This window comes from Parathielavia appendiculata (genome assembly GCF_033297405.1).
Source record: "Parathielavia appendiculata strain CBS 731.68 unplaced genomic scaffold N657scaffold_18, whole genome shotgun sequence".
Lineage (NCBI taxonomy): Eukaryota > Fungi > Ascomycota > Sordariomycetes > Sordariales > Chaetomiaceae > Parathielavia > Parathielavia appendiculata.
Window position 1 is genome coordinate 271223 of NW_026944237.1, and position 18448 is coordinate 289670.

At 57.3% G+C, this 18448-nt stretch overlaps 7 protein-coding genes across 7 annotated transcripts; 2 read left to right on the forward strand and 5 right to left on the reverse strand.

Moving 5' to 3' along the window:
• Positions 1-5: 5 nt before the first annotated feature.
• On the reverse strand, positions 6-1058 carry N657DRAFT_165618 (uncharacterized protein). Its single transcript, XM_062786050.1, has 2 exons — positions 573-1058; positions 6-519 (listed from the first exon to the last, which is right to left on the reverse strand). Exons 1-2 carry the CDS (start codon positions 693-695, stop codon positions 76-78), a joined length of 567 nt encoding a protein of 188 aa, XP_062644046.1. The 5' UTR covers positions 696-1058; the 3' UTR covers positions 6-75.
• A 192-nt stretch (positions 1059-1250) lies between these two features.
• N657DRAFT_625561 (uncharacterized protein) lies at positions 1251-3332 on the reverse strand. Its single transcript, XM_062790756.1, has 2 exons — positions 2414-3332; positions 1251-2344 (listed from the first exon to the last, which is right to left on the reverse strand). Exons 1-2 carry the CDS (start codon positions 3122-3124, stop codon positions 1496-1498), a joined length of 1560 nt encoding a protein of 519 aa, XP_062644047.1. The 5' UTR covers positions 3125-3332; the 3' UTR covers positions 1251-1495.
• Positions 3333-5372: 2040 nt separating this feature from the next.
• N657DRAFT_580202 (uncharacterized protein) lies at positions 5373-8704 on the forward strand (the record flags this gene model as incomplete). The annotated part of the gene is made up of 5 exons (XM_062789442.1): positions 5373-6375; positions 7105-7170; positions 7227-7671; positions 7723-8180; positions 8232-8704. 5 exons carry the CDS (start codon positions 5373-5375, stop codon positions 8702-8704), a joined length of 2445 nt encoding a protein of 814 aa, XP_062644048.1.
• Positions 8705-9551: 847 nt separating this feature from the next.
• Positions 9552-11431, forward strand: N657DRAFT_580225 (uncharacterized protein; the record flags this gene model as incomplete). The annotated part of the gene is made up of 2 exons (XM_062789444.1): positions 9552-11168; positions 11264-11431. 2 exons carry the CDS (start codon positions 9552-9554, stop codon positions 11429-11431), a joined length of 1785 nt encoding a protein of 594 aa, XP_062644049.1.
• A 1157-nt stretch (positions 11432-12588) lies between these two features.
• Positions 12589-14901, reverse strand: N657DRAFT_693200 (uncharacterized protein). Its single transcript, XM_062797204.1, has 5 exons — positions 13582-14901; positions 13182-13508; positions 13001-13129; positions 12841-12922; positions 12589-12784 (listed from the first exon to the last, which is right to left on the reverse strand). The coding sequence occupies exons 1-5, from the start codon at positions 14607-14609 to the stop codon at positions 12680-12682; spliced, it is 1671 nt and encodes a 556-aa protein (XP_062644050.1). The 5' UTR covers positions 14610-14901; the 3' UTR covers positions 12589-12679.
• N657DRAFT_165649 (uncharacterized protein) lies at positions 14730-15247 on the reverse strand. The gene has a single exon (XM_062786051.1). It carries the CDS (start codon positions 15135-15137, stop codon positions 14850-14852), a length of 288 nt encoding a protein of 95 aa, XP_062644051.1. The 5' UTR covers positions 15138-15247; the 3' UTR covers positions 14730-14849.
• Positions 15248-16710: 1463 nt separating this feature from the next.
• On the reverse strand, positions 16711-17127 carry N657DRAFT_580173 (uncharacterized protein; the record flags this gene model as incomplete). Its single annotated transcript, XM_062789441.1, has 1 exon — positions 16711-17127. A coding segment is annotated over one exon (417 nt), but the record flags the coding sequence as incomplete, so codon positions are not given.
• Positions 17128-18448: the final 1321 nt, after the last annotated feature.

An 18448-nucleotide genomic window follows, 5' to 3' on the forward strand; every position in this document is an offset into this window, starting at 1 on the left:
GAGAGTGGCTGGGTGTCAGAGTGCCAAAAACGGCCAACGAGTGAGGGTTGACAGAACTCTTAGGCCTGGAACCTCTCAACAACTGGACACCCAGACCAAGATAAGAAAGATGGTACTGAAGAAGGACACCCAGAGCGCGGCCTTGGGGCTGGCCGTGATTGGAACGGAGACAACTTGCCGGTTTACGGCTGCGAAGCAGTCTAAGGCTGAACGCGAGAGATGCTGTGTCTGCGTCCTGAACCAGTTCACCCACGGAGAGAGCAAGGCGGAAAGGCTCCACTGGAGTTCGTTCGTAAACCAGTACGAGCAGCTCCGGCCTGTGCCCGACATGACTCTCACCAGCCGGACCTGTGCCCAGACAGCTTCCTCCGTAGTCGAGCGACCCGCATTTCGTGACGTTGTTGGAGTCGACCACCCCATAGTAATACGGAACCTCCCCTTCAACCTGTGCAGTGCCGCGTCCATCTTGCCAAGGGAATCACCCGAGCGCTTGAGATTGCGAATGAGTAGCTTCAGAGCCTGCGGCCTGTCAATAACAAATTTTACCACGGCAGTATCTTGGAACTCCATACCAATCCTTGGAATCCCGTTATCCCGGTGGTAGACGCACCGCTGCAAGGGATCCATCGAGTTCTCGAAATCATTCTCGTGGGTGGCCGGCTGTCAAATGCCGCGAGCTGCACCATGTTGTTCATGGTCCTGAGCTGGACTCATGAAGCTGCTGTATGTGTCGGCGATTTGGCCGCGAGTCGATGAGGCCGTCAGTTCAAGCAGACTGACTGTACGGGGTTGGGTTCGATTGGATGGCTGCGCTGATGGGTTGGCGTAGACGAGGGAGGAATAACAAACCAGCCAAGACGAAGACGAACCCCAGCGCGTACAAGACATGTTGAAGGCCGAACCTCATGATCTGTAATCCCCGAAAAATCCGTGCCCAGTGTGCCTTGCCGAACCAGTAAAGCTTGCACAACTGCGCCAAGGGGCCGGGCACCCCGAAGACCGCGAAGAATATGTCGAGTATTTCTTGTGCTGAGGGCGGCAGAGGCATGGTGTCGGCCTCTTCTGAGCCGGTGATGGTGTCTGGTGTCACTGTTGACTGTAATTCGTCCCAATTGCGTTGCAAGCTCGAGTCTCAGACAAAGTGGCCGTATGGCAGAAGGAGGGTACCAAGCCAGGCGCCTCGTGACGCTGCGATTATATACTTCAACCACCCTGTTTCTCTTACCTTCCTCAGTGTACAAAGCTATTGTGTCAGGTTGAATACAGCAAAGAAACCTGGAATTCTACCTCTCTTTGTCTGCAGTTGCCAGACAGCTACCAGACATTCATTGTACTGCACAACGCGGTACCGTAGGCCACCTTGCCTTTTCCAAAATACTGAAAAACCCCAAACCAGTGTATCCAATATTCACAATCCAAACAAAGACAACCCAGGCCCAAAACACACCCCACATAACTCTGCCACATTCAAGAAGCAAAGCCAGTGCACCAGCCATCAAGACATGGGCACCTCCCCCACTACCACCCACTCCCCCGTCTCCCTACTGTCCAACCTAACCTCAACCACCTTGCCCCCTCTCTGGAAGAAACACCTCGCCGTCTCCGCCGAGGCCTCTTCCAGCAGCACGTCCGCCCCCGCAGCGTCCCAAAACGACGTCGGCATATTCAGGCACGCGATATCTGTATCCCGGTCCGCGCCCTTCAGCGCCGCGGGCTGCGCTGTCATCCACGCCGCCATCTCAGACGAGGACGACGACGACGGTGCCGTGTACAGCACGGCAATATCCCCGTTGGCATCGAGGTACAGCACGTAGGTATCCACGCGCTGGAGCCTGTCGCCTGGTCTCGCGACCGAAAAAGCTGCTATTGGGGACCGGGCAGGGATGACGATGTCAGGCAGGGCGACGGGCCAGGGCTGGGCGAACCCTTCGGGAACCTCGGGCGAGGCGAGGTCGGTGATAGCGACGGCGAGCTTGTTGGAGGCCGCGTCCTGGTAGAAGACGGCGTAGCCGGCCTTGACGGCGATGAGGCTGAAGTTGGTGGAGGTGGGCACGACGGCAAGGCGGGAGGCGTTCAGGGCCGTCGTTGTGTTCGTCTCGTTGTTATCCCAGAAAAAGACCGATGGCTCGTAGTTGCCGCCCAGGAGGTTGCGGACGTGGTAGAGCTCACCCGTGGGGTCCTGGTAGATGGTCCATGGCCAGTAAGCTGCCAGGCTGCTGTTGGGCCCCGTCGAGACGTCGACCTTGTTGACGCTGTCGTCTGAGACGTTAGGCTGCAGCTGGGCGTTGATGTTGATGCCGAGCAGACGCGTGTGGAAGTCTGTGTAGAAGAGCTGGGTTTGGGGCTGCGGGAGAGGTTGTGAGACGAAGCGCTACAACAGTGGGGACTTGGGAGGGGGAGAGGGGAAACCAACTCGGTACTTGTCACCCCAGATAATGGTCGACGCCGCCAGGCGGGTGCCCATTTGGGCAACGGAGTTGAAGCTGATGGGCGGCTCCCAGCACGCGGACTCATTGCCAGTCGAGCGACGGCTCGTGTCACACCGCGAATAGCGAAGACCGTTCGCTGAATCCTGGTAGAAGAGGTATGTCTCGACACCGCCATCGGGTTTCCGCCAGCCCGTCACACTCAGCCCGGAGCCCTGACGTATCAACTGTGTGCCCGTCGAATTACTACCAGACGTCCTGTCCGTCGTGTTCCCGGCTGTGGATGGGTTTTGGGCCGAATCCCCTGAGTCGGCTCCCGTTTGTGATGCCGCTGACGAGTTTGCTGCTCGGCTGCCAAGTACCCCTCCAAGTACGGCAGCGAGGACGACGACAACCGCAATGACACCTCCAATAACAAGCCATAGCCGTTTCTTTCTCGTGGCTTGCGCCCCTGCTGGTTCTGCTGGTGGTCCATGGGGCGGATATGGCGGAGGCCCCGAGAATGGGGAGTGCTCCGGATAGTCGGAGTATGGGGTCGTGACCTCTTTGCCGGCCTCAAGATACTCGCCGGGACGAACTTCGGGCAGCGACTGGCCGTATCCACAGCGCTCCTGCGCCGCCACTTCAAGGCCTCCGTGGCTCGCCACTTCCAGCCCAGGCTGCTCGCCACCGTTGTGCGCGTCGCCCCGGGGTTCCATGGATGATGGTCGCAGACGGCACTCTCACACGTTCACCAAGCAAGCGCGGCTTGAGGCCGTGTGGAAACTGGGCGCGTCTCGGGGTTTAAGCTGAGTTCTTACGGTACCATCCTGCCCGCTGGCACTGTTTGCTGACGATGGGGACCAGAGAATCTGGACAGGCGGGATGAGCAAATCGTGAAGATGTAGCGTCAATTTTCGAAGCCAGCTCCCAGGTTACAAACCGAACGCGCTCCCCCTGCAGGAGGCGGCTGAGGTGAGACGGAGCTTGGGGCATGGATGGCGGGAGCCAGGGGTCAAACAAGGCTTGGCAAGATGTTCGGAGTCTCCAATTCGCCGATTTGGCGCTGCAACCGACTTGGCTCCTGCCGTCATGCGGCTCAATCCTCAGCACGGATAACTACCGTAGGTACAATTCTGTGGTATCATCCCGAAGTTGTGGTAGGGTTTCCAGTCAAGGGTGGATATCCGTATCTTAGGCACGAATACATGCACCGACATCCAGCCCTGGTTCATTTAGGTAGTTGACGTGGTGCGTGGCAGCCCTTAACTGACAGAGGGAACGGAGACTACAGTCTCCCCTTCAAAGAAAGCAAGCAGATATGAAAATGGAAGATAAATGAAGATATCGATGAAGAAGAAAGGCAAGGAAAGAAGGAAATAAAACGAAGATAAGAATACAAGAGAGAGAAGAACAAGGTCTGGAGGAACAAGAAGAACGAGGAAAAAAAAAACATGAAACCGAAGAAAAAAGGGAGTGAGTACCTGGCAGTTGGTCTAGTTTTCTCTCAAGTCCCGCAGATGTGCAAGCAATGGAAGTGACAGCTGGATTGTACAGCGAATGAGTTGGTTGAGATAACGGTACGTACCAGGAGAGCAGCACAATGAACATCGATCCTCAACACCGTAGAGCCGTGAAGGGCGATCGATGCCTGTGACCTTGGTCATGTCGACTACATAAAGTTGGATCATGGATACCTAGGTTACAGGTAGCGGGTAATTAGGTAGGTTTCAAAGTTCGACTAGCTATGGGAGAAGAATCATCTTACCTTGGTATGGTACCCAACCACAGCATCCCCCCCTCCCACCCTCTTCCCCGTACGAGTACCCCAAAACAACCGTATTACTGGCGTACCTACAGGCCCATTCATTTCTGGATCTCGCCCTAACTCTCTTGCTTTCCCGTTCGCCCTTCTCACGGACGACCTCGCCCTGAAGGCTATCCTCCACGAGTGTTGGCCATATCACTTCCCCATCCAAGTCACTCTCTAGGTACCTTAGTTGGGTACCCTGCCAATCACCCTATCGCTGGGCAGTTCGTTCGCTGGTAGTAGGCCCACAGGGCATACGATCGTGGGGTAAAGGCGAGAAAGTGCGCAGCTGGCGGTGCGGCAAAGGTTGTTTGGGATGGAATGTGTCGGGGGACGTGAGAAGAGAAGAGCACTCGCTCAAGGCTAGGTCCGACCATGTCTGTGGAGGTCTGGGTGTTTACCATAACAATCACTGCAGACTAGCTCTTGGTGTAGTGATGGAGACATGAACCTGACCGACCTCGTTGCGAGAGACCGTCAGGGACTATCGAAATGGCAAGGCTCTCTCGGTTTCAAGAGTACCTGTAGTCAGCTTTTCAACTTTCGATGAACTCCTCTTCATCTGAGCTCAAAAGAGGCCCGCTTGGAGCAGTTGTCCGAAGCACCTACATACAGTACAGCCTTGAGCATCCGAGTCCATGGTCAATTACTGATATTTTGCCCAAGGCCCGCAGACTTGCGCTGAACACCGTCCTTCGACGCGAGTTACAGGTCCGCCTCGTCCGCAATATATCCCAGGCTCTCACTCATCGCGAGAGGTTGGGACGCAGGATAAGGCAGCAAGAGAGAGAGGTAAGGATGGGGTTTGAGGCTCAATGGAGTCGAGGCCTCCATTGAGCAAACAGAGACTCAAAAGGAAAGGTTGAAGCAGAATTTTCCCAAAGAAGCCACAATGATTATTTCCAATCATACTAAACCATGACTCTGCAAATTACCATACTTCAAAAGACAACTTGGTGACTTTGGTCAACGGAGCAACCCCACTTCTCTCGAGCGGGGACTGTTGAGCTGTTGCGGTCACCAGTGCGGTGGATGAGTCAACCTGACCAAGTCGAGTGCGCTTATAAAGGGCTCAGCTCGCAACTCACGCTGGGTCACTTCCCTCCTAACCCTGGCAAAGTCAGGAGCACCGTAGGCACCCAAAGTCGCGACCGACCATGGACGCCCTCAAACTCGACTTCGTCACGCTCGACGTTTTCACGACGACCCGCTTCTTGGGCAATCCCCTCGCGGTCGTCTTCGTCCCCCCCGCCTTGCGTGAACGCATCGACCAGGAGACCAAGCAGCGCATCGCGCGCGAGTTCAACCTCTCCGAGACGGTCTTTCTGCACACGCTGCAGGACGAGCCCAACACGGCATCCATCACCCGCCAGATTGACATCTTCACCACCGAGGAAGAGCTGCCCTTCGCGGGCCACCCGACCATCGGGTCCGCCTACCTGGTCCTGTACCACCTCGGCTGGAGCCACGTCTCCACGCTGCAGACCAAGGCCGGGCCGATCCGCATCATCGCGTCTCCCTCAGCCGACGGACAGGGACAGGGTCAACAGGTCCGCGCCGCGATCCCGCAGGCCGTGCACGTCCACCAACAGACGCTGGGCGGCGTGCTGTCCTCCCCGTCCACTGCCGACGCCGCGCGGAGCGCCATCCAGCACGGCCTGTCCGCCGACGCCGACATCCGCGCCTGCGAGCTGGAGGCGCCCGTGGTCAGCATCGTGCGGGGCATGTCCTTTGTGCTGGTGCGCCTGCCCAGTCTGGCGCACCTCGCCCGCGCAGCGCCCGTCAACAGGCTGGACTTCGCCAAGGTGCCGGACCTGCTGGACCGGGGCGAGTGGCACGGCGGGTTTACGGCGAGGTATTACTATGTGCCGCTAGAGGAGGACGGTGGTAGAAAGGGGGACGTTGCGGTTCGCACGCGCATGGTCGAGCTCGGGTTCGAGGACCCGGCTACTGGCAGCGCGGCGTGCACGCTGGCTAGTTATCTGGCTGTTAGCGGCGGGAAGAGGGAGACGGGGGAGGAAGGGGTGCGGTTTGCGATTACGCAGGGTGTGGAGATGGGGAGGACGAGTGACATCGCCGTCGAAGTGGTCCTGGAGCAGGAGAAGGGTGGGGCGAGGGTCAAGGAACTGTATCTCGGAGGGACGGCGGCTGTTGTTATGAGTGGGAGCATATCGGTCTGAAGTGCGAGGACTCCGTGCCCCAGGTAGCTGTACCTAGACCAAGACGCCTGGTTTGACAGTCAAGTCAGGCTTGACGCCGATCGGTGCCATGTTTAAGCTTGTCTAACTAATTGCGTGGAGTTTTGAAAAGGCAGAGGTGATTTCAAGCTTGACGTTGCAGGATGACTCGGGATAAGGAGTGGGCAATGGTGAACGCCAATCCCGCATGAAGGCTGAAGCTGTCATTCCAAACAAGCATTTTGGCAAGGGCAGAGCAGGGAAAACAAAGAGGAGTGGGACGAAGGGGCAAAGTGGAAACCGAAAAAGGAAAAAGAGAAAGTTATTGGAAAGAACGGGCCCCTAGCGTAAGATTAGAGATCTTGCCATCCGGGTTCAGGTAACCTACTTTTGTCTTGGAGTTGGGCAAGTCAGGAAGTTCTGTCGATGAACGATGAATGAGCCTTGCTTCCCGCGAAGCGACCCACTCAGGGAGCTCCACACACACAGTATGGTTGGCTGCCGTCGGCTGCATGGCTCGTGCGCAAGCCGCTTCAATCGGCACGAAGGCGCGATAGGCTGCGAGGCTCCAAAAAGTTGGGAAGCTGTTGCAGGCTGAAAGCTGCATCCAAAACGACAGTGTTCCCATTCGACTCCGATTCTCAGACGAACCGCGGAGACTTCCAGAATGCTGTGCGCACGTACGTGGCCCTATTATTGTCGTGATGTACAGCTTCGCTGACACTTGATGCAGTTTCTGGCGAGGTTCCCGAGGAGCCTGTGGTGTCCAAGAAGACAGGTCCGTCGCGATTGCGCACCGCCATCCGAAGCTCTGCCGCAGCTGACCTCCTCTAGGCACCGTGTTTGAGAAGCGGCTCATCCTCAAGTACATCGAAGAGAACGGGAAAGAGCCCGGCACCGACCAAGAGCTTGACCCGGAAGACCTGCTCCCCGTCAAGACAAGTCGCGTTGTCCGGCCGAGACCACCAAACTTCACCTCGCTGCCGTCGCTGCTCAAGGCCTTTCAGGACGAGTGGGACGCCCTGGTGCTCGAGACATACAACACGAGGGAACAGCTGGCGCGGGCAAGAGAGGAGCTTGCGACGGCCCTCTACCAGCATGACGCTGCCGTGCGTGTCATTGCTCGCCTGACCAAGGAGCGGGACGAAGCGCGCGACGCCCTGTCCAAGGTCACCGTTGCACCGGCGTCTGTTGGTGCTGCGAACGGCGATGTCATGGCGGTTGACAATGAAGGTCTTCCTGACAACTTGGTGGAGCACGTACATGAGTTGCAACAACAGTACGCCGCTTGGATTTGTAAACACCTTGAAGCTATGCTGACGTTTTGCAGATTAATGAAGGGCCGCAAGAAGCGACCGATTCCGCAGGGCTGGGCGAGCCCGGACGAAGTTGCTGGTCTGCAGCAAGTAGCCTACACAGATTTGACGGTGTCGCAGGCATCGTCTCTCGACATCGAGTCCGACTACGCGGCCATTGGTGGGCTAGACGGCAAGGTCAGCATCTACTCGACCCAGGCAAACAACGTGGAAAGGACGATTGATATCGGCGAGCCTGTAACGGCCACGGCCTGGATCGGAAGCAAGGTCATTGTGGCAACATCAAAAGGGTCGGTCAAGGTTTTTGACAGCGGCAACGAGACGGCTTCGTTCCAAGTACACGCAGGCGCTGTGACGGGGCTCTCGCTACATCCTGGCGGGCGGATTCTCGCATCGGTCGGCGTAGACAAGAGCTTTGTCTTCTATGACCTCGACACCCTGGAAAAGGTGTCAAGGGCCTACACTGACGCTGGTACGTTCCCTTGTGCTCGTGTTGTTTGGTCCATTGCTAACACTTTGCCAGCTCTCACTGCGTGCGCATTTCACCCGGACGGCAACCTCTTTGGCGCCGGCACCCAGGCGGGGGACATTAAGATCTTCAAGACGGACACCGGCGAGCAGGCCGAGAGCTTCAACCTGGGGACGCCGGTGCAAACGGTCGTCTTCTCCGAGAACGGTTTTTGGTTCGCTGCGGCCGGCAAGGGCCAGTCAACCACCACCATCTTCGACCTGAGAAAGTCCGGCCCCGCGGCCCAGGTCAAGGAACTGCAAACGGGCGATGCGCAGGCCCTGGCGTGGGATTACACGGGCCAGTACCTGGCGACGGCGGGATCGACGGGAATCACGGTGCAAATGTACCAGAAGAGCTCCAAGATGTGGTCGGAGCCGCTTCGGACCAGCACGCCTGCGGCAGCCCTCCGGTGGGGGGCCAAGGCCAAGTCGCTCGTGACGGTGAGCAAGGAGGGCGTGATGTCGGTGCTTGGGGCAAAGGAGTAAATGGGTATGGAGCATGGGATGAGGGGTCTGAAATGGCATGTATCATACATAACCGTGCAGATGTGGTTGCTTTTCTGCTGGCGCCTTAAACCCCATCTGGGATTTGGGATGACATCAATGCAGGACATTTTGCGGCTGTTTGTGTTGTTCCGACTGTTTGGCAGGCACACCCTGCCATTCGTGCTGTTATTATTTTCGAGCAGGCAGCAACAGCTGTATTAGGTGGCTGGCTGAAATTACATATACTTAACGGGACCAAGCGCCTCGAAGCTACTGGCAGTCGCGTGCAAGTTGCTGGAAGACTGGGCCCAAGCTTCGGCGTTTGCGATGCCATTTGCGATTGGTGCTGATGGCGAAATGGTATGTGGAGGGTTGGACGATTGAGGGCGGAAGCGGCGAATACCGCAAACCACCGAACGTCCGACGACCAGCAACGCCGACTTCCCTTGACTCGCCTTGCGCATAACAAGTCTCTCTTTAGTAATCCGGCACCCATTTAGCGCCCCTCTGAAAACCCGAACTCGACTCTGCACAGCGGGCTTTTGACTTTATTTCTCCACCTTCGCGGCAGCGGCTCCTTGACTTCGACAAATTCGCCCCGCGCCTGTTTAAGGCTCCCGCAACCCCTCGCAACCCTCCTAAACCAGATTTTGATTCCCAAAGGCAACTACCGGAATTGTACAGATCACTTTCGCCTTTCTCATCATAACGATACCGAGAGGCAGCAGCGGCAGAATTGAGACCACGCAGCCCTCACCCTGAGCATACCATTCATCAGCGGCTGTGGAATGCAGTTCCAGTTACCGCGGGATTAACCAGAAGATTGCACCTGGAGGGGAACGGTCAGATGGATTTTCACGACCCGCATCCCCTCGTCGACCTGGCCGACTTGCCTTCGAATGCTTTTGAGAGCGATTTCGACTTCGGCCAGCCCCGGTCCGACGACTACTCGAGTTGGCCTGCGGAGTCATCTCCCCTGCCCTTTGGCGGGGAGGAGGAACCGGAGGAGGAGGTAATAGACGGTGACGCAGGGGAGGAGGCCGACCACGAAGCGGAGGAAGACGATGAGGAAGAGGACTCCTCCGAGCACGAGATTGAGGACGACTACGTGGACCAAGGCGAAGCGGAAGACGACCAGGAGTTCGGAAGCGAGCACGCAGACTTCGAGGCGGAACACGAGAACGAGTTCGAGTACATCTCAGACGACGACGGCGGATTTCACGAGGTTTGGAGGGCCGACGTTGACTGGCAGTCTGAACCGGAGTCAGAAGGCGGAATATCCGACGGCGGTCAACGCTACATGAGTGAGTTTCTCGAGGATTACGAGAACCGCCGAGTCGACAACATACTCTCCGACAATTCGCTTTTTGTCGACCAAGCGGCTCCCAACCTTCTTCCACCCATCCAAAACCTTATAGCTAGTGTCAGGCAAAACCACGCACGGGCTCTGAATCTGCTGCACTCAGAACTTCGCAGGCAGGACCGCGCATTGGGAAGAGCATCAGCAGGGCCTTCTCGGGAGAATCATCGCCAAAACCACCGGCACCGTCCGTACGACATGCCTCAGGAGCGCAGCAGGATGGCGGACTCGAGAGACCACCGCAGCAACAATCGCTTTGGGGATGAATTGGTTGCAGTCGAGATGCGCGCGCCGTCGCGTCGCAACCAAACACCTCCAAGGGGACAGCCTGAAATCATTGACCTTACTGGTGAGCCGGATTCACCTGAACAGCCTGCTGTTCTTCTTGCAGCTTCTCCCAGGAATCGCGGGGCAAGGTTGAATCAAGCTTCGGGAAGGCACCCGCGCCGCCATTTGTCACTCGGCCAGCGCACACCCTCTCTTTCACGCAGCGACGGTAGCCTTCTTGGAAACAATCCGAATGTCATTGACTTGACTTTGGACGATTCTTCCCCGGCCCCGCCCCCTCTACCGCAACAACTCCCACGTCGCGAAAATCCCGACAATAATCATCACCACCATCGCCAAAATCATCACCACTCTCATCGCCGTCCACTCCATCAGGTTCCACACATCGATTTGGAAGCGCCAGAGAGATTCGCCGCAAGTCGAATGATCGCTGGGTTGGTTAGGAGCATCAACCACCGCGTGTTTGGCTTTGGTGGCGACGCACCGGACGTTGAGGTTCAACTCATCGGTGGCCGGGGTCTCAACATGGACCCACTTGGAGGCAACATTCCCAACCTCAACTATCGCGGCAATGGCAACAATGGCGGCGCCGTGCCTAAGCCCGACCACGACCCTCCCCCGCCAGCGCGGGAGGGTTTCACGCGCGACACGGGCTCCGCCGATGATGTCGTTGTCTGTGCCGGCTGCGAACAGGAACTGAAGTACGACCCGGACCCGGCAAACTACAATGCCATGTCGCCGCGCCCGCCCAAGAAGCCCCGCAGCAGGAAGGATCAGGAAGAGCATCACTTCTGGGCGCTCAAGGAATGCGGTCATGTGAGTAGTCTTGCCAAGCGCACACACATTCTGTGTGTGTGGGTGTGTCTTGCTTGTGTCTATTTTCTTCATACTGACTTCGGAAACGGAAAAAGGTCTATTGCAAGAACTGCTATGAGAGCCGCAGCAGCCGTACCACCAAGCACGCGCCGCCTTCGGTATTCCGTCGCGACAAGACTAATAGAAAGGTGCTTTGCAAGGTGGACGACTGCATGACGAGCGACGTCAACGTTAAAGCGAGCTGGGTCGGCCTCTTCGTCTGAGTTGTTCAAGCTGTTTCTCTTTTTCGGTTTTTCCCCGACAGCTTGGATGACGGAGGACGGGATAGGGGAGTGGGTTTCGGTGGTCATCGAGGCATCTGGCATCTGACATCTGGCGCATTTTGAGTTTAGCCTGGTTAGAGCTCGCCTGGTGGATGGATTTGCGCAGAGCATTGCCGGTTCTTGTGCTGCGTCTTTTTCGAGGGTTGCCTTCGCGATTATTTGCATCGGGTTGCGCTTGGACGCGTTGAAGTGCATTGGCGAAAGTACTCTTCGTTGGGGCACATCGTGCCTTCGGGCTGGTTCGGGCTGGGCGGTTACGGATGGTACGGCAGTGGGAATGTTGAAGCATGGTTGGGAGGGATAGAGAACGGCGTTCTTCCATGCATGGCCTGGTGTTACCTTTGTACATGTTTTCTGTCCTCCGCCTCTCTCTTCTAGCCGAATTGCATGGAGTCGGGCCATTCATTGATTTGCCTCATCCTCTTCCGTGGTGGAGGCAGGCTGAGGTTGGGGATTGCACATGCCAATGACCCTTGCTGGTTGGCCTTGGGCTTGGCTTGGCTTAGGCTGGCCATGAGGGAAATATGGGAAGGGACAGGGCAACAACGGGGTTGGTGGTTACTTTGCTGGGTATAGCTTGGCCTGGGCATCAGGCATTGTGTTTATATTACCTCGTCAAAGAACTGAGCTGGAGGCCGCTGTTGTTGTGTGTCGGGAAGCCATCTTGCATTTGCCAAGCAGTCTCTCCCATGGCTCCTGGTGTTGTGCTTTGCCTGCTGACTCTCTCCTTGTGTCGCGTCTTGCCTTTCCCTTTCCCCGCCAAAGACCCCTCAGTCGCCTCACCCCTAGACGCCCTTGGTCTGGCACCAGGCCACGCGGTATCAAGCCACCACATACCGCCTCCTCCCCTTCCTCTCCCCCATCTTCAACCCATCACCCCCATCCCCCCGCCTGAGATCCGGCAGCGTGATGTACTGTTCAGGATCCTGCGGCAGCAGCTGCTTGAAAATAGGCTGCGACCCAACCGACCTCTTCTGCAACTTATCCTCCATCAACTGATGCAGCCGCTTGGTGGTCAAGAACTGTCCGCCTCCCACGGGAACCCCCCGCCCTTCCCCTCCTCCTCCTCCTCCTCCTCCTCCCCCTACACCCCCTACACCACCCGTCCCGGCGACGGCATCCACCGACGCAGACCGTCTCAGAGCCCCTCCAGCAGCCGGAGGAGGAGGAGGAGGAGAAGGCACCCACTCATGCAGCACCTCGCACATGGCGGCCGTCATGTCGTCGCTGGTGCTCGACTCGAAGCCGCAGGCGGCGAACAGGTGCTTGGTGTACACCTCGGTGCCCGGCGGCGGCTGCCAGTTGATGTGGCGCAGGTTGGCGCCGCCGGCTGCGCAGCAGTCGAGCACGAGGAGCACGTCGCAGGGGGCCGAGAGGATGGGCCCGCGGAGGGTGTCCCATTTGATGGTGGATACGGGGCGGTAGCGCTCGCTGTTGTGAACAGAAAAGGAGGGAGGACGTAAGTCAGTTTGGTGGGGAAGGTAAAGGGGGGAAAGGGACGGGACGGACTATTTCTTTAGGAGTTCCTGGTATTTGTCACGGCGGCCGTGGGTTGAGCAGGTGTCACCGCACATGAGCGCCGCGTAGAGCTCGGCGGCGGCGGCTTTGGCCCACTCGGGGTTCTCGGGGTGGTCGTGGCTGGGGAAAGTCAGTAAAGGCAAGTAGGGAAGTTGAGTAAGGGCAGCCCAACCTGCTAAACACCAGCTCATTGTCGCCGTCCAGCGCGCCGTGGCCGTGGTAATAAACGATCAGCAGTGTGTCGTCGGCCGCGTACCGGCAGAACTGTTTCAGCTTCGCCTTTAAACGCTCGACGGACCGGTGCATCGGAATTAGGAACTCGTGAACCGTGTACCCGTACCCTTCTAGCGTTCCCCGCAGCTGGGCTGTCTCCTCCTCAAGCGAGACGTAATCGGATGCTGGCGGTGCGGTGTAGTCCTCCGTGCGCAGGTCATGGAACGACCACGTCAGGATCAGGGCATGAACCTGATTGTACTGTGGCTTTAGACCGCGGTGTTTGCTGCTGTTGTCAGCCCCCGTACGCCACTGGGCCGAACACGAACCCTCTGCTTAGCACCCAAAACAAAACTTACGAGTTCGCCCTCGCCCCAGCTGCGGGACTCAATCCCTTTCTCCCATTCCTTACTCCCTTGAACCGCTCATAGCTCTCACTCCTCTTCCTCGCATGACCAGCATGGTGCCTAGACGACGACACCCTCGGATTAGGCAACCGTTCCCTCACATCCAACCCGCCCAGCCTCGCCCTCAAATCATCTGCATGCCTCTCCGCCGCCGTCTCATCTCGAGCTGCTCCACCACCAACAGAGACACACGTGGGGGGGGGGACAGGAGCAGGAACCACCTGATACCCCCTCTCATGCCTCTCCGGCGGCGACAGGCTGAGCCGTGCGTGGCGGTAATACTTTGGGGACGGCGAGTCCGTCGTCTGGCGATGGCGCCGCGGGAGTGGTGGGGAGCCTGGTGCGAGCGGGAGGACACGATGTCCACGTCCTTGACGTCCACGTCCGGTGCTGCCCCACCATGGTTCCATGTCAGAGTCATCTTCATCATCTTCAAGGGAGGAAGATGAGATATCCGAGTAGACCGATCCTGCTGCCGATGCCGAGAGGCGAGTCAGAGAGAGGGATCGCGCGCGGTGGTGGTGGGGGTAGTTGCCGCTGATAAAAGTTAGGCTTGGGGGAGAGCGGCCGGCGAGAGAGAGGCGCTGCTTGAGGTTGGAAAAGTCTCTTTCCTTTTCCCATTCGCGGTCTGTAGTCGTTGTCGAAGTTCCAGTGGTGAGGGTCGGGCCGGAGGACAGCGAAGGTCTTAAGCTTGCTCTGTGGCCGTGGCCGTCTCGCTGGCGGAGGCGGGGACTGTTGAGATCGCGGTTGCGGTTGCGGTCGCGGTCTCTATCCCGAGTATTGGGTCTGGTCCGGGGCCAAAAATCTAAATCGTCGTAGCCGATCACACTGGCTGCGGGCCGCCGGGTCAGGTTAACGCGGGAGTGAGCGTCGTCATCGTCGCCTTGTTCGACGCCGATGGAGGTCTTTGTATCCCATGAGCTGTGGGCGCTGGCGTTGTTGTAGTCGTAAGAGCGGTGGTAGCGCTCAAAGCGATTCATTTTTCACTTCACTTCCAGTCCCTCCCCAAATGCCTGAAGTCTCTTCCTGCTGTGCCTGACTGAAGTTCGATATGATGTCGTCGTCAGTGAGAATGAGTCGACAGGGGTAAAACACAAAGTGTGGGGAAGAACAAATTATGCCACGCAGCATGCATCCAAATGCAAGGCGCAAATATGTAAAATCTACTGGACTTTCGTAAGCTGGCAGACAGAACCTGCAGGTTGAAGTGGAAGGAACTGTTAGGCCTCCGATGGCTCGGGGCTGGCGCACATTGGACAGCATCTCGTCGCCCTGAATCCTCTCGCCTGAGATTTCTCAGGCCAGCAGGGGTCAGTCGGGTCACGGAGTCCCAAGCCACGGCCAGGCTGCATTGCCCTCACGCGCGTCTGCGCCGAGCGCCAATTTCTGCCCAATCGCCGGCCTTCGGTACCCAAGTTGCGCTCTACAGGGACGGGACGATTTGCTGGTGAGGCAGCCAGGCAGTACAGAGCGACACCATGTTGGCACCGGATCCAGGGAGGAAGCATTGTGGAAAGCAACTGTGTACCAAAATTTCACTAGTTTCCTGTCCATCTTCATTTGGAAAATCCAACGAACATCCAGCGTCGTTCCAAAGTTGCTTGGACTCCCTGGTGTCTTATCCAGCCTGTGGAATGCCCACGTTCGTCGAGTCGGCTGAGCCGTGAGCGTAGACAACACCTAGCTCGTGTAATCAGGTGAAACCTGAGAATCCGAATTTAAGCCAGATGTCGGAGGCCGGCCAGCTCTCACGCCAGAACGAGCATCTCCGTCTCGGGCTTCTCCTGCGCCCATGCAATCCACGTCCATCACCCCCGTCCCGATGCGACAGGCGACGTCGCCGACACGTTCAACGAGCAGAAACCCATATATTCAGAACGGTTCATAGGCGTCGTACCGCTGACGGTCAAACGGCAAGTAGTGCGTTGCGTGCTCCGTGCTCACCTCATCCGGATACCATGCCGTTTCCGCTGACACGTCCTCGTTTCTGTACGAGTCCTTTGAACACTCCCATAATTACATGTAGCGGACGTGCAAGGTTCAAATAGCGGACGGGAGTCTTTTCTCCCATACTTCCGCCCCCGGATTCCCTCCGGTGTGAGATTGTACCCAATTCTGGCGATGCGTACGGCCGAGTACTTCTCTTGGTGCCTCATCCCGTTTGCTAGGTGCGTAGGCACACGGCAGTAGCCCGTGGATCTGCCGTCATCGTCCAGGAGGTTGAGCACCCACGTTGACGGCATAGGCCGTGTGCCAACGGACGCGGGCTCCTTCACGGGCGTGTTGGCTTGCATGAGCGCATGCAGGGTTGCTGTGCTCTGCGAGTTCCAGTCCTCGGGCATCACGAGATCGACAGTCTGGGTTTCTAACCGCAGATGTTGGGGTTAGTCCAGGTCGCAAATCGGACCCGCGCGCAAACCAGGAGCGGTGGGATGGAGCAACCAGGAGCGGTGGGATGGAGGAACCAGGCATCGGGATCAGACGGGTGGTAGAAGAAGGGAACCCCGCTGTTCGGCTTGTCTTCGCGCCATTCCTTCCACCACTCCGACAGGTTTGCACCTCCATCCCGGGTGCTGGGGCCCCCGTACTCGGCGCTGGTGAATTTCTGCTCTGTCGATTCATGCCTTGCTTGCTGTTCAAGCCAACGCACGCGAGACAGCCGCTCCCGCGTATTGTAGGTCTGAGCCCGTTCCGACCCTGCCAAGTACCAGCTAGGAAAGATGGGCTCCAGGGTGTTGGGATCGGGACAACCGAAGTTCTTGCAGTCTGTGTCCGGACACGCCCGGCGCTTGACCTCCCCCAGGGGCTCCCACATCAAGCAGTAATCGAGCTCGGACCGGGGAAGCCCGTAGAAAAAGCCGCTCCGGAAGTAGGCTCCATTTTGGCCTCGATGCCTCGGAAAGCATTGGTTGAGAATGTCACATTTCTTGGTGATATCGCGCGACGTGAAGTTCTCCACCTTTGCTCTGTAAATTATTGTGTTGATGCTCCAATGGATCGGGATTCGGTCCATCCCGGTGTCCTCCATGGGCCAAGTAACCCGTCTGCGAACCCCGGGGGCCACGTCCAAGTCCTCTGCCATCAACGAGGGTGATGGCTGCACCGAAAAAACATCATCTGAGGCGTGATGAAGAGCTTCCCATTGAACAGTACCCTTTCCTGGAACGTCCAAGCTCTCGTGTTCCATTTAGACTCGGAGACGAATTTGTTGAAGTCCTGGGGGCGGTTGGCCAGACGATGACCCTGGATGATTTCGGTTCTTTGGGTAAAGTTTCGAGAACCAGGACTGACACCCGGTAGACTTGCCTCGGCCCCGTCGCCGCATGTCGCCGCAATAATGAGATTCGAGCAGCCGTATATGACGTCCATGGCCCTAATCTGAATGCCCTTGTCTCTGTCGTCGTCTTCAACGATACAGAGAGCATCGACCCACAAATAGCGGTGTGCGATGCCGCAACACACCTCCATCGCATCTTTGATTGTCTGTGGGATCTCGCTCCTAACTCTGGCATGTCTAGAGGACTGTCTGAGCCCATCAGTTTTCCTTTGTTTCCCCTTTCAAGTCTCAGTTGCGGATCCTTTGGCCAGACGTAGCTCAGGGTCGTATATTCCATGGATGAGTCGGTCTCAACAATGCGCTTGTCCGTGACATCGATAAGCCAGAAACCTGGAGGCAGAAACCTGAGGCAGAAACCTGAGGCAGAAACCTGAGGCAGAAACCTGAGGCAGAAACCTGAGGCAGAAACCTGAGGCAGAAACCTGGAGGCAGCTTTCTCCTCGATTTGAGTTTCTGGGAGTCAGAATGTTCCTTGTGAGGCCCGTAGCCCCTTCGGCAAACGTTGGTCCAGTATAGGGCCAATAAGTCTCTCGAGGTTGATCACGCGGCCGCGCCCTGAGCCCTCAAGCCTCCACTTCTCGTTGACAAAGTTGGATCTCTCGAGGTGGTTGTGTGTCTCCTTGCGGTGGAGATCTGGCTGGGCCCACAACAACAGGGCACGAGGATGCGACGCAGTAAATGTTGAGAAGGAAGAAATCAAGGAGAGCTTGACTGGCTTGCCCTCGTGTTCCATCGGCACGGTCTCATCGTCCCTGTCCTTGGCATTGTCCATGGCAGCCTTGACGAGTCGGCAAAATGCGCAGGATTGCCGGTTTAGAACGTCCGAGTAAGTCCCCGACCGTATTTCGGTCTTTCCAAATGCTTCCGAAAGCGGGATTTCGAAGAGCATGAATCGGAGATTGTGTGTCTGCATGTCTCACAGAGGTACGACCTGTCAGACTCGCCCAATACAGCCGGATTTTTGAGCCACCACTTCCGCCTCGATAAGTCGTCTTCGGCTGCCATGTTGCTGCTTGGTGACTGTAAGCCTGTTGGGGAGATCCGCAGAGGCTGCTTGGTTGTTAGGCTGGAGTTTCCTGTTTATCCTGGGACCCAGAATCCCGGCTGCGCCAAATGCCTGGTATTCGTAAAGAATTGAAGAGTACGAACCGAAAGGAGTATTCGGAGGCCTGAATACGGTGACTGCGCGCCTGGTGAAACGGTGCAAGATGCGGATAACAATTGCCAACTCCGCCTTGCCCAGCGAGAGAGGGTCTGCCCGGAGGGCGAAGTCGTCACAACCAATTGTTCTCCGATCGCCCTCAATTACCTTGCCCGCGGTCTCGCTGCGGTTCTTGACGCTGGCGCGGCTGTGTCGGCATGAGTGCATGCCAGCTATGAAGCCCGCCCATTACTTCCAGGCCAACAGCTAGCATCTCTGGCTCTGCTGCATCATCGGAGACCAGCACTTGTTGGTGAAGCAGCCTGTGGGAAGGATAGAGT

Coding starts and splice junctions, on each gene's coding strand:
- N657DRAFT_165618 (XM_062786050.1), bottom strand. CDS start 695: ATGAACAACATGGTGCAGCTCGCGGCATTTGACAGCCGGCCACCCACG. Junction 520..572: donor TAACGGGATTCCAAGGATTG/GTATGGAGTTCC, acceptor GACAGGCCGCAG/GCTCTGAAGCTACTCATTCG.
- N657DRAFT_625561 (XM_062790756.1), bottom strand. CDS start 3,124: ATGGAACCCCGGGGCGACGCGCACAACGGTGGCGAGCAGCCTGGGCTG. Junction 2,345..2,413: donor TCTGGGGTGACAAGTACCGA/GTTGGTTTCCCC, acceptor CCTCTCCCGCAG/CCCCAAACCCAGCTCTTCTA.
- N657DRAFT_693200 (XM_062797204.1), bottom strand. CDS start 14,609: ATGAATCGCTTTGAGCGCTACCACCGCTCTTACGACTACAACAACGCC. Junction 13,509..13,581: donor GCTGGGGCGAGGGCGAACTC/GTAAGTTTTGTT, acceptor TGACAACAGCAG/CAAACACCGCGGTCTAAAGC. Junction 13,130..13,181: donor AATGAGCTGGTGTTTAGCAG/GTTGGGCTGCCC, acceptor GACTTTCCCCAG/CCACGACCACCCCGAGAACC.
- N657DRAFT_165649 (XM_062786051.1), bottom strand. CDS start 15,137: ATGCTTCCTCCCTGGATCCGGTGCCAACATGGTGTCGCTCTGTACTGC.